A 13,928-nucleotide genomic window follows, 5' to 3' on the forward strand; every position below is an offset into this window, starting at 1 on the left:
GATTTCTCAGTGTGCTGAAGCACTTGAATACTCATTTTTATCATTTGGATGCTGATTTATTATTGAACGGATATAATTTTCCATTGGAACAGTTCTATTTGAAGTCTTTTCTAAATAAGTGTAGTAGTAATGTTTTTGTTGTGACAGTGATGTCATGTTTTAGTTTGGGTGCAAATTATTATAATAATTTACAAATGCAGAAAAATCAGTTGGCATCCATATTTGTTCAGCATTAAGTAAAAGTTGCTAAAATCAGGGATATTTGCCTTTGTAGAATTAGGTTTTTTGTTTTCTTTTGTTTTGGTGTCCTTGTTTTGTGTATAGCTTTTTTTTGCTGTGTCTTTTTATCCTTACAGTATTCCAGTGACCTTTACACTGTATGGTGTACACTGCTGGTCTGGTCAGAGTACCACCAATTTCCAGATTTCAGCAAGCAGCCCTTATTCAAATTCTGTGATGTGCACAGTCCCTAGACATTAGAATTTGGCTTTTGCAGCCACAGGCTGGGACGCTGGGATCTAATTTGGAGCTTTTTTTCTCTTGATTCATTGGGGTTGGAGCCTGTGGCAATTAAGAGAAGCAGTAATTCTTCCTTCATGAAGCTGTACCTGCTGCCTTTCTTTATTAAGTCCTTATATGATGCAAGCCCTGTAAATGTATCAGTGGGGAGTGAATTGAAGGGAAGCCAAAAGGAAAAAAATGAAGTTTAAAAAGTATTTTTCTTTTCAGATTGTGAATGTGTCGCGGTTAGAGGGTGCTGATTTCCCTGTAGAGCTGGTCTACTTTGTGGAGGATCAAGATGGAGAGAGGCTTAGTGCTGTAAAATGTTCAGACCTAATCAACAGAGTCAACATCCAGAGAGCTGCCATCATTCTTGGCTACCGGATTCAAGGCACAGTTGCACAACGTAAGTCCCACCAAATCTGCACTGGTACCAGTGAAGAAAAGGAAGAGTGACCCTATTTATAGAAAGCTGGGGACTTCCACAAAACAAAAATCTACTGCCTGTCACGTCATAGAATTATAGGATTGTAAGGGACCTTTTTGATTGTTATTCCAACCTCCTCCATAGATGTAGAGAATACACTGTTCCTGACCCATCCTACTCATCCAGCCTCTGCTGAAAAATCTCCTATGAAAGAGATTCCGCAGCTTCTCTAGGCAGCTTGTTCTGTTGTCCCACTGCTCTTATACTTAGGACACTAAATTAATTTAAATTTTCTTTGTTGCAGTCTTACCTATTCCTTCTTGCCCTGCCCTGTCTAGGAACAAATGTTCTCCCTCATCCTTATGGTGGTCTTACCAATGTTTGGAAACTGCTATCATGTCCCCTGTCCTCCAGACTTAATGTACCTAGTTCCATTAACCTATTTGCATTCCAGCCCCTTTATCATCTTTTGTCTGTCATCTGTGGATCCTCTCCAGGGTTTCAACATTCTTTAGAAAATGCCTAAACCTAGACACAATACTCTATCTGAAGCCTAACCAGCTTCAGGTTGACTGGTGCTATTTCTACTCTGCATTTATGATGTTAGGGATGGCTACGTCATGGCCACAATGAAACTCCTACTACATGATGTTAGTTATAGATGTCTGAAGTGCATGATTTATATTTGTGAGATGATGGCTGATACAGAAGCTCTAAAAGAGTACAGCATGGAATTCATAGCCAAATAGATTTGTGACTAAGATGGCTTTAAATCCATATTCATATCCTCTTGATCCTGAGAGGTTCTGGGGTTAGAACTTAGACAATCCTGGAGAGCTAAATTATAGCAGCTTCCCAAGGCTGCTGTTCTAAATGCTGTTGTCCTACCTTTATAATGCCTCTCCATTTTGAACTTTTAGAGCTATCCTCTGAAGGCAGCCACAGTGTAGTACGGCCTCTTGAAGGCTCAGATCGAGCGAAAACATTTATTATGCAAAAAATCAGGGGATTGTAAGAATAAAGCAGCCTTAGGACTTCAGAGGAAATACCAGTTGTTGAACAAGCCTGACTTTTTTTTTTCCAGCTTGTTCTCATATGTTTATTTATTTAACTGAAATTTTAATTCAAAACAATAATTTAAAACCATGTGAAGATCTTAAATAATAAATGTTTTGCTTTGTTTTAAAGATTGCCCTATTCTCACTGGGAGAGAAAACCAAACAAACAGAAGGGTGGAAACTTACTCTAACAAAGGATACAGTGAAACTGACTGTTCACAAAGTACTGTCAAATGTACCAAGTAAAAATAAGTGAAATGTAGCGAGAATTATTTTCCTCCAGTCTCTAGATGCACTATCTGAATGTGTGAGAACAAACTGCAAAATGAACTTGCACAGAAATATTGTTTTTAATTTGAAATTGTTCCTTTAAAAATCAGTTTCAACTGAAAATGTTTTACATGCTATTGTTTCCGGTAACAGTTACAATTAATATCGATGAAATGGATTGAAAGAAAATATCTGTCTTTTCCAGGCTTCTTTTACTTTGTGTGCACAGTTAGCTTCACTGTAACTCCTAGATTTCAAATTGATTATGATCCTTTGCAAAATTAAATAGATTTGTCAAAAATTTGAGGTTAGTGAGAAAGAGAACAGACAGCTGATAATAGCAAATTTAGGGCTCAGGCAGGAATGCTAAAAAAAAAAATCTTCCACATAATTGTTGTTGATATGTAACACTTTTAAATGCATTTTATCGAGTCACCTTGGCTCAAGCATTTTGATACGGTTTAATTAATCACGTTAAATGATCTAATGAGAACCCTGTTGCCTAGTCTGTTTTTTAATCTACTACAAATGTAATTCTTAGCTAGCAATTATAACAGCATAGAAATAATAGTGTGTGTGTGTATGTATGTGTATATCATTAATATATATACATATATATGGGTGGAGAGGCACGCACATGTGTGTGTTTATAATGTATGTGTGTGTATATATGTGAATGACAGCTTGCAGTATATATAACTAAATGCAACTTTTGTCTCCCTTCCACTCTCTTCTAACTGTAGCTGTGGAGAGAGTGAAGCAGTCATCTTCCGAGTCACAGAACAACAGTCTGTGGATTATCGTTGGTGTGGCAGTTCCTGTGGCTGTGGTGCTGCTTATCATTATTATTTTGTACTGGAAGCTGTGCCGAACAGACAAGCTGGAGTTTCAGCCAGACACAATGAGCAACATTCAGCAGCGACAGAAGGTAAAAGCGTGATGGGAAAATATGTGGGATGAAGGGTATTCTAACTGCTCCAGACTGTGACAGTCTAACAAGCAGGTAGGGCCAAATCCTATACCCTCTGTCAGGCTTTGTGTTCCACTTTACTTGGGTCCCTAAAAAACCATGAATATGTCTATTTTGTTTGACTATCATAAAATTAAGTCACAGAGATTGCTTGCAGATATAAAACCCCTCCCCCCAAAAAACAAAAAAGCTGATCGAATCAGCTATTAAACAAAAGCACCAAAAAGCCCTGCTGAAGCACCTGCAGAGATAGATATAGATATTCACTTTTCTAACCTTGCCTCTTTCCTGTGGATGCCCCATGAGCCAAACTATTAGGAGTGTGTGAAATGGGCCGTATTCGTTTGGATTTGGCCGGAATCAGGGACGGTGATTTCATTTACTGATTTGGATCACTGTCCCCAATTCGATTTGGCCGAATATGAGTCTGAAGATTCGAAGCTTATTCAGAGAATTAGTGATTCAGGTGTAGACATAGCTTTTAATGCCTTTAATGTTTTTTTTCTACATACCTCAAGGTACCAGGTGTGGCTCATGAATGCTGTGATGCTGGGGGGGCCCCTGTGTACTCAGCAGCAAATCCGGAAGTGGACTGGAAGTAGTTCTGGTCCAAGTTTGCCACTGAGCATGCAGGGGGGCCCCCCTCCCACACCCTTGTGGCTCAGGGATTGAACACAAGGGGACTCAGGGTGCCCCCCCAGCCCTAGGAGGCATCAGTCACTGGCCTGGGGGGGCACAGGGGAGCCCCCCCATGTGCTCCCCGGTGGATCTGGAAGTGGACCAGAAGTTATTCTGGTCCATTTCCAGATCTGCTGCCAAGCACGCTGGGGAACTCCCTGTGCTTCTGTGGGACGCTCCACCCACCCCAGCATCAGTGTTCACAAGCCGCCTGGTATCTTGAGTATGTAGAAAAAACACTTAAAGTTGTGTCTATGTCTGAATCACTGAATCTCTCCAAATATGTTTGGAGGTTCCGATTCGATTTAGAGAGATTAAAAGGTTTCCGGATTCGATTTGGATTTGGAGATTCGGCCACCAAATCAAGCTGAATCTCCACTGAATTGAATCGGGGACCGAAGCTTTGCACAGCCCTACAAAGTATTCCATTACCCTCTTTTCCTTTACTCTTTGCTCACGGTCGTTGTTATGGTAAGATTCATCTTAAAACTCCTCAATGTAGGGTAGAGAACTTTAAAAGCTACAAACTTATGTGGTTTTATACAAAGTATTTTTGAAAAGGATATATTTTGCCCTCTACGTTTCTAACCAAGCTTTGGGAGTGGATTTACGTTCCTGAAATAGCACGCTGCTTCCCCTACTTGTATATGTTCCATCCTGTCACAAGCAACATGCATGCTTGTAGTGAGCTCTTATAACCTGGGCTTTTTTTGGAGACAAACCCAAGACTTTTTTTATCTTACATCTAGTACCTTTGCTATTCCAGCCCAAAATTTCATTTGCTTTTGCTGATTTATGCTGAATTTCTGATGCACTGTTATCTGCCAGAACCTCCTTGGCAGTGCTATGTGAAGCCATTTTTTCCTCCCTGTGGGCGTATCTACATAGATTCATAGATATAGGGTCGGAAGGGACCTTTCAGATCTTCTAGTCCGACTCTCTGCCCTGAGCAGGAGAGAAAACTGGGCTCAAATGACCCCAGCTAGGTAATCGTCAAGCTTCCTCTTAAAGAACCCCAAGGTAGGAGCCAGCACTATTTCCCTTGGTAATTGGTTCCAGCTACCTGCCCTGACTGTGAAGTAGTGCCTCCTGATGTCTAGTCTGAATTTACTCTTTAACAACTTATGACCGTTATTACTTGTTCCCCCAAGCGCCTCTCAGAGTAACAAGGTCTCTCCCATTCCCCACTGGTCCCCCCCTAGTAAGTTTATAGACAGCCACCGGATTCCCTCTCAGCCTTCTTTTGTGAAGGCTGAACAGGTTAAGGTCCCATAGCCGTTCCTCATAGGGTCTGCACTGCTGTACCCAGATCATGTGAGTGGCCCTTCTTTGGACCCTCTCAGTGCTGTCCACGTCCCTCCTGAAGTGCAAGGCCCAGAACTGGATGCAGTACTCCAACTGCGGCCTGACCAGTGTTGCATAGAGGGGGAGGATCACCTCCGTGGCCCTGCTCGTGTTGCATCTGTGGATGCACGACAGGGTGCAGTTAGCCCTACTGACCTTGTCCTCACATTGGTGGCCCATGTTCATCTTGGAATTGATAATGACTCCCAGATCTCTTTCTGCCACTGCTTTCAAGAAGGGAGCTCCCCAGCCTATAGATATGCTGCTGGTTCTTACTGCCAAGTGCAGCACCCTGCACTTGTGAGTATTGAATCCCATCCTATTCTTATTTGCCCACCCCTGTAACCTGTCCAGGTCCAGCTGTATCCTGTCCCTCCTTTCTAGTGTGCCCACCTCACCCCAAATCTTGATGTCATCTGTGAATTTAAAGAGGGTGCTTTTCACCCCCTCATCCAAGTTGCTAATAAAGAAATTGAACAGCATGGGCCCAAGGACCGAGCCCTGGGGGATTCCACTGCTCACATCCCTCCAGGTCAAATATGACCCATCCACTACCACTCTGAGTGCAGCCCCTCAGCCAATTTGCTATCCATCTGACTGTGTAGGCATCAGTGCTACAGTCGCTTAGCTTTTTAATGAGAATGGGGTGGGAGACAGTGTCAAAGGCCTTGCTGAAGGCCAGAAAAACTACATCCACTGCGACACCTGCATCCAGTGATTTTGTGACTTGATCATAGAAGGCAATTGGGTTGGTCTGACGGGACCTGCCCCTAATGAAACTATGCTGGTTGCCCCTGAGCATCATCCCTGCTGCTGGCCCGGCAGTTGCATGAGACACTAACTGCGCAATAGCCTAATAACGCTGCACAGTAGTGTGCTGGCGAAAAACTGCGAATATACTACTGTGCAGTAATATTGGGCTACTGTGCAGTAAGCGTCACTAAAACCCAATGGTAGTGCAAGTTACTGCATGTTGATTTAGTAGTTGGTTATCCAAGTACTAAACTTAATGCACAGTAACTATGGCACATATATGAACGTGTAGATGTGCCCTGTGTGTAACATCTTCCATTTGTTTTTGTTGAATTTCATTCTGTTTTCTAATATATCAAAGTCTCTGAATTTTAATCTTATCATCTGAAGTGTTTGCCTCTCCTTTCACTTTTTATCAGTACACTTCAGTGATTCTCAACCAGGGTGCCGCAAGATTAATATCATTAGGTGTGCAAACACCTGCACCTAAATCTGGCTTTATTTTGTGAATCGAATAGATTTCAAATACGAGTGCAGAGTATCAAAAATACGTTGACCTATTGTGATCTTTCTGAACTCTTTGCAACAGAAGAATTGTTCTGTTATTTTTCTGTAGTAAAAGAATGAGTGAAAGCTAAGAGGTAGCACTTTTTCAAGGTGGAGAATCATTGGTATACTGTATCACAGCATCCAGGTTATTAAAAAAAAAAATTAATAAAAAAATTCAAAAATTTTCTTCTGTGACATAGTAAAGTAGTGTCAAGTTTGTGAAGGCAAAATATTAACTTCTTGGGATGTGAAGCTCAGCAGCATTTGCATAGTTTTGAATCCATTCAGAAATGTATTAATTCACTTTCTATTTTATTTACCTCCTGCTGCTGCTGTTTCATATTACCCAAAATACATAAGAGGAAACATGTAATGCTGGGGTAGCAACGTTTTTTGGCCAGAGTGCTGAAAAACACCACAATGCCTACCTCAGGGAGTGCTGGCATGGCAGAAAAACAAAATGAGGGCAAGGGGTACATGGCAAGATGCCCTGCTTGTGCCCCTGCCCACCAGCCCTACTGCCCCTTGCCCCCACCCAAAGCCCCTGCCCCACAGCCCAGGCTCTGTGGCTGCCAGCAGCTACCCTGGCTCTGGGTAGCTGCTGAAGCCTGGGCTGCTCCCAGCAGGGCTTGCAGCATCCCAGCTGCCTACTGGGAGCAGCCTGGGATTGCAGCTGGCAGCAGCTTCTCAGCGCTGGGGCGGCTGCAGCCCGGAGGCTCCAAGCAGCTGTGCCGGGCTCCGGCATCAGCTCTGCACCAGCGCGTGCAGGCACACCTTGGAGTGGGCGGTGGGGGAGGGGCCTGAGGCAGCGCAGCCCCAGTCTCTCCCCTACTCTCGGCAGGGAGGTGATGAGCCTGGCACAGCTGTTTATAGCCTGCCCAGGCTCTGGGCAGCTGCAGCAAGCACCTCCCAGAGGCATCTGGGATGCTGCAAGCCCTTCTGGGAGCAGCCTGGGCTCTGTCCTGGCGGCAGCTACCTGGAGTCAGGGCTGGCTGTGGCGTGCCAAGCAAAATGGCCTCGCATGCCACGCTCGGCACGCATGCCAGGGGTTGCTGACACCTGATGTAATGGATAATAAGGAATTACTATTATTCCATTGCAGAAACATGCAATGGAAGGTCAAATTGAATTCCATTTTATTAAAATGCTTAATAAATCTGTATCTCAGCAGGAGGATCAATACCTTCTGTACAAGCATGAACACACCTAAATCATCAGGAGTTTTCTACTGTCTTAGGCTTTCTGTGAAATAGCAGTTGCATTGACTGACAGAAATGTCTTTGAAGCTTCATTTCATTTTGGAAAAATCTAGGCTGTATGCTCAGTTTCTTCACTGCTTGAATGGTGCTTTTTATTTTAGTCACTTAATTAAAAAACTTCTAAAGAATTGTTGATTCACAAGTCTTTTTTTGTCTGGAGAACATGTAATATTATCTTTTCAGAGAAATATGATACAAACTGGAAAAGAACCCATAAGCATCTGTTATAGCCCTTGGGTGCTTTTGGAAATTAACCGTATAATATGTTTTCTAATGACTTGCCTAGCACAGTATTAAATAGATTAAGTGTACCAAGTGATGAGGCTTGAACTACTTACATAATTAGTTTCCCAGACTGTTGAATTTTATCTCTTTCCATCAGTTGTGAACCAGGAACCAAGAACAACAGAAAAGGTGCTTCCACTTCAGTGCGGAATAGGCTTTAGGGTTTTCTTGTCACCTTCTTGCTGTAAAGCAGATAAAGAATGCCTTTATTATAGAAAAGTCCAAGACTACTCTTCAGCAAAATATTAGAAGATTTGATCAGTGCTAAAAATCACCAAATAGTTGAACCAGTACTTGATCAATGGAACCATTTTATTCAGGTCCTGCCTCTTAAATATTGTGTGTGTTGATTTCTGTTTTGTTGCATTGAATGAAAGAGAAAAATGGATTGAAATAATGTAGTGCAGGCCCCAAGATAGGAACCAAAACATTCAAACCCTATTCTAAAAGTCAGTCTCTCTTCCCTCTCTCCTCCCTTTACTAGAAATCAAGATAATAGGGCCAATGAAAAATATGATCCTCCATTTTTAACCATAAAGAGAAACTAGGCAGATGTGGTTGGCTTTTTTAACTGAAATGCCCACACTAGGGCTTTTTTTGGGCTACAGTTATAACAATAGAATAGTAATCCATGCTGGTATAATTCTTCTGCTTCTGGTTTTAGAACTAGCTTTACCATTATATACCATCTTTTAGGATATTGACAGGTACAACTGTATTAATAGCAAATGATATTACTGGGAGCTATTACAATGTAATTGGTGCATCTGCCTACTTCTTTTAGGAAACATTGCAACTTTTATCTTTATTTGATTCACTTAAAGTTTATGGATTTAGGTACCTTTTTTAGTTGCAGAATCATGCAAACTTAAGAGTGTAACAGTTAATGTGCACTCCTGACCAGCATCTTTCCATCCCTTTTTAAAGCAGTTAAAGGGTGCAGTGTCTTTAGCCTTATATTTTTAAAACTGATTTCATATCAGGAGGTTATATTGCTTTAATCTATACAGCTGTACTTAAAGAAGTACACCTTTCTTCCAAGCTATTGAAAGAAACATAAAACTTGTCTTTACCCAGATGAGAAGAACAGATGATCAAGCTTTTTAATTAAGAAAATGGCATTTTTTAACACAATGAAGACTTCCTAAGACAATACATTTTATTTGTTGTGCTAAAGAACCTTTAAAAAGAAAAAATGTAGTGCATAACTCCATGAACTGTAAATAACAAAGTAGGTAATTAAACTATCCAAGGCGCAGAATTAACTGGGAGAAAAATACAATTCTTAAATCACAAAGCATGTTGTAAGTTAATTATATAGTTGAGAAGATGATAAACTGCAGGATTTGTTTATGTATTTGTTTGTTTTTTGGCATTTGTGTGTGCATTTATTTCAGTGGCTTAAGCAGTTTCGCAGAGGCCTCGCTGTGAAACTACTTTGCCAGTTTATATCACACTGGTAGCTCTCCAGAGGTATTACCGGCAGACAGTGCTATGCTTACTTTACAGTCTATTTCGCTATCCTCCTTAATACAGTAAACAGTGGTTCTGCTATACGAAGATGTTACTGTATAGCAAAGGTCAGCAACCTATGGCCTAGGAGCCAGATCTAGCCCACAGAGTAGAGCTATGGAATCTGGCCTGCGAACATGGGGCTTCAGCAGTATTTGGTGGCAGCTGTGGGTGCCTTCCTGTGCTGGCTACAGGCAGGTCCTAGCTCCTACCTGTCTCTGACTAGTGGTGGGCCATTATGGCTCACAGCCAGAAAAAGTTGCTGACTGCTGCTCTATAGGATGGTATATTGTGTAAGCTCTAATACTTTCAGTTCCTTCAGCAGTCTGGTATGTACATGAGGGAAACTGTGGGGGCTGCTTCACTTAAGTAGGCAAGTTTCTTGCTACCGAAGTGTGTGAGAAGTTGGCAAAGAAAATGATTGGTTAATGCAGCTGGCATTTAAACCCAGTTTATATTCTGAGGCTATTTGCTGCTAATCCATAATATAAAGACTGTTTTACATCTTTTTCAGCACTTAAAGACACCATTAAATCTGTTGAATTCTGTATTTTGATATATTAGTTCAGTATCCTCTGTTCTTTCACTATCTTCCACTTATGTGATTTTAAGCAATGTCTGTCTCATTTTGATACAAATACCTGGTCTCCTAGCTGAGCCTGTGCTCTAAATCTGTGCAAGTCCACTCTTTGAATGGTGGAGAAGCAGAGAGGACAATTTCTACACAAGAAATTTTGCAATAAAAATCACTGGCACTGCTTCTCTAAGCAGAGCTATTTTGGATCCATCTCTGAGAGAGTTATATAAAGGGTGTTGGTGGCTGGCTCTGTATGCTATTGCATTTTAAAGGAAATGTGTCCTGATGTCATCTGTGTTGGCAAGTTGGATAAGGGATTTGTTGCTTTTGGAAGTAAAGAGGATTCCAAGTTGGTATTTGTAAATTGCAGGATTCGGTCCCTTGCCTCCACGGTAATCACATCCATCACTAGGTGAACTTCTTGTGTTCTAAGGAAGCTATGTTTCCCACTGAATATTTTTTAATCTTATTAAGGAAATGGAGAAATGTTTCTCATATCAGAGTAGTCCTCTTGCTTTGTGCTGGAGAGCCTCCTACTCCCGTGCAAAAATCTTATCCACCCCCTTCTTTTTTTGTCTTTTTCTCTTTTATTGTAAGCTGCCCTTAGCATGTTTGGGAAGACTGAGATATGCATCTAAAAAATAAGTAAATAAAATAACGTAATCAAGATGCTAATAAATCTTTGCCAGAGCCCAGAAATCAGTACTTTCAGGAGTGGGAAGGTGAAAGGTTGTCTACTAGCTGTAACAGAAACCGTTTTGGTAATCCAATTGCCCTCCTGATCATCCAAAAATTGGTTAATGATCCCTGATTTTACTGGATTGCATTTTGCCTAAACTGTACAAGTTTCCAGCTGATCAAATCAAATTCTTTGTTTGGGCTCCAAGGTAATTACAGCTGTTGACGGTTATTCAGGGAACAGGTCTCTTCCCTGCTAAGGGCAATACCATGCAGGGGTGCTCACAATGAGCTTATTGATGATTTATTTAAAAGGTCTTGCAAGTTTTCTTTAACTACTTGGTACTTCATAAACACTGGCTCTACACCCATGGCTTTGATCGCACAACTTGTTCAGTTCAGTCCATCCCCTAGAAAACCACATCTAAAAGTTCAGAAGCATTTTCCCCCCATTCCAGACAGCACCTGCTTCAGTGCTCTGCTCCCTGTGTGACACTTAGTTGTCTGAAAGACGACAAGCGGCCCACGTCCTCCTTGCGTGGGATTCCCCAGGGTGCATGATGTGTGGAGGATCCCCTTGTGGGCAGAGAACTAGCATGATTACAAAGCCATATTGTATTCACCTTCCCCTTAGACTGCAGCACAGGGGATGAGTCAGGATGACGGAAGACACATGGCAAAAGGGTAGTGTGCTCCAGCTGTCTCCAGTCCTCTGAGGATTGTTGCCAGCTGGCCCTGGGTTGGTGCTAACCCATGCCAGCGCTGGCTAGGAAGAGTTTTCCTAGTGCTCTGTGCATCATTGCAAACTTGATTCATCTGTGAGTATCTGCATCATACCTCAAGTGGTCCTTTCTCTAACGGGGACGGCTGTTGTCTGAGGGCAGACATTGCCAAATGAACTGGATCAGCTGTGCCCAGATGTGTCCCAGCACAGCTGATCCTGCTTCACGAGGAAAAATGCACCTTGCCCATTATCCTGCCAATTGATCATGCAGGACAATGAGTGATGCATGCCCCTTCTACAGAGAGGCACCACCAGGAATCTCATCTGTAGGCAGAGAAAGTTAGAGTTCCCCACTTAGACAGGGCTCCCAAAGATCCCTGGGGACATGTCTCTATTGGCAGAGAAACCTGGGCGGGTGCTCCTGGGGTTTGAGAGGCCCGAACCTGAGTGCTCTTGGGGTTTGAGACGCCCAAACCAGGACGCACATTGCCAGGCCCATGGGAGTGCCTGCCCAGGGCAGCTGGAGAGTGCAAGCAGGTCTAGGCTGCCAGTGCTCTCCTGCCCTAAAGCAAATGGATGTCTGCTGTAACAATTTGTACTGCTTCTTCACTACTTTTTGTCATGTACACAAAAAAGGCATTTGTGGCATAACAAAGGACCTAGACATCTATTTGCTTTCACTTTATACCTCCATAAAAGTTGTTATGGCAGCAAAAAGGTGACATCTGTTTCCAGCCTGAATTTCATGCTTTCATTGTAATGTCACCCCTGGGACAGCTGAGACTTTTGCATATATTATATGCTATGCAGTGTTGTCCCCTCCCTCCCCCCAGCTGCTCCCCATTTCCTAAAATGCTGCTTTTTCCCTCAGGCAAAAATGCAGTGATTTATTGGTAAAGTTGTATCTGTTCCTAATGTGAAGACTGAATAATGGTAATGTTTTGACATCTTGTAACGTTTTTCTTCATCTATAGAATGTGTAGGCAGCAGCTCTGCACTTAAAAATTATATGCGTTTTCTTACAAAGAAAAGCAGTTTCATTAAATGATACTCATCTAAAAATACTGTCTGAAAGCTAAATTAGCGTCTCCAAGGGCTTCACGGATATACGTTCAGTTAGATCAGTAGTCAGCAACCTTCACTGGCACATGGGCTACAATACTGAGTAAGAAGCATGCTGCAGGTACTGTCTGCCTTTGTTCCCTCTATCAACCTCAGTTTCAGCTTTTGAATTTTCTGTGTCCACTAGCAATATCAAAACCACAGATCAGGGACCACTGAATTAGAGGAACAAATTGTTTCTATTAGCATTTCCATTTTTCTTCTTGTAATATTACAGTTTTGGAACTGGCAGACAAGCCTGGGTCCGCTTTGGAGTTGATGGCTATTTTCTCACAAGCTGGGTAGTATTTAGTGAAATACTTTTTTTCAGTGTATGTGATGCAACTTCCTCCCGACAACCTGTTTTGCTGTGGCTGTCCTCCTGAGATGCTGAATAACTATTGAACAGACTGTACTGCACAAATGTCTTGTTTAAAACTACTAATTATTCAATGTATACATTTCTTAAAATGTCCCTTTCACCCATTTTGAGGTTCTGTTTGAAAATGAGATAAAGAATTCATATCCAAAATGTTTGCTGTTCACCTCAATCCTTGGGGGGAAAAAAATCAGTCTTCCTACTGTTCTTGCTAGAGTCAAAGCTTAATAGAGGAAAGACTGACTGGTAATTCTTCTAACATTAGAAAATTCTATTAAATGTGAGCTCATGCATAAATTAGAAAGCAAAAAAAAACCCAGCAAAAATTGGTATGAAGTTCCAATCAGGAAGCAGTAGCTGATGTAATATGATCATAGTTAACTCTATAATGACTTGATGATAGGAGCATTCTAGCCTTTATTCATATTTAGATAGCACCTACAGTTTGGTAGATGCTTCCTACTGAATTATGGTAGGATAGATTTGTAAAATTGTTCCTCTCTTCCATAGTGTATTTGTTGAGATTTATACTTCATACCTTGACTATGGCTTACTGCCTCTAGGACACTCCATGTGGCTCCCTCCCTGCCTAGCCCCACAAGCCCGCGCTCCTACCCCTGCGTTTAAGGCAGTGGTTCTTAACCTTTTTTTGTACCAGGACCCATTTGTAAACATTGATGGTCAGTCCCAACCCAGTGCCCTTCACTCCAAACCTGCAGCCCCCTGCACCCAGCCCCCCCAGTGGGGTCCCAAGCAGCCCCTTGCAGGCTGGAACTCTGCCAACCTGCAAGGGAAAACCTACGATTTCCCAGGTTTTTCTCCTTTAAAAGAGAATCCATTTTTAAGCTTTATTCATAACCCTT

The 13,928-nt window shown here is 42.1% G+C and overlaps 1 protein-coding gene across 2 annotated transcripts in view; it reads left to right on the plus strand.

Moving 5' to 3' along the window:
- KIAA1549 (KIAA1549 ortholog) overlaps positions 1 to 13,928 on the plus strand; it is a 221,614-nt gene that overhangs the window by 156,421 nt on the left and 51,265 nt on the right. For both annotated transcript variants that reach the window (XM_090043259.1, XM_090043260.1), the window contains exons 9-10: positions 730 to 907; positions 3,000 to 3,184. In XM_090043259.1, coding sequence (XP_089899385.1) covers positions 730 to 907; positions 3,000 to 3,184 — 363 coding nt within the window. The remainder of the gene's footprint in view (positions 1 to 729; positions 908 to 2,999; positions 3,185 to 13,928) is intronic.

Source organism: Crocodylus siamensis, chromosome 4 (genome assembly GCF_052110815.1).
Source record: "Crocodylus siamensis isolate JL-2025a chromosome 4, ASM5211081v1, whole genome shotgun sequence".
NCBI classification, from domain to species: domain Eukaryota; kingdom Metazoa; phylum Chordata; order Crocodylia; family Crocodylidae; genus Crocodylus; species Crocodylus siamensis.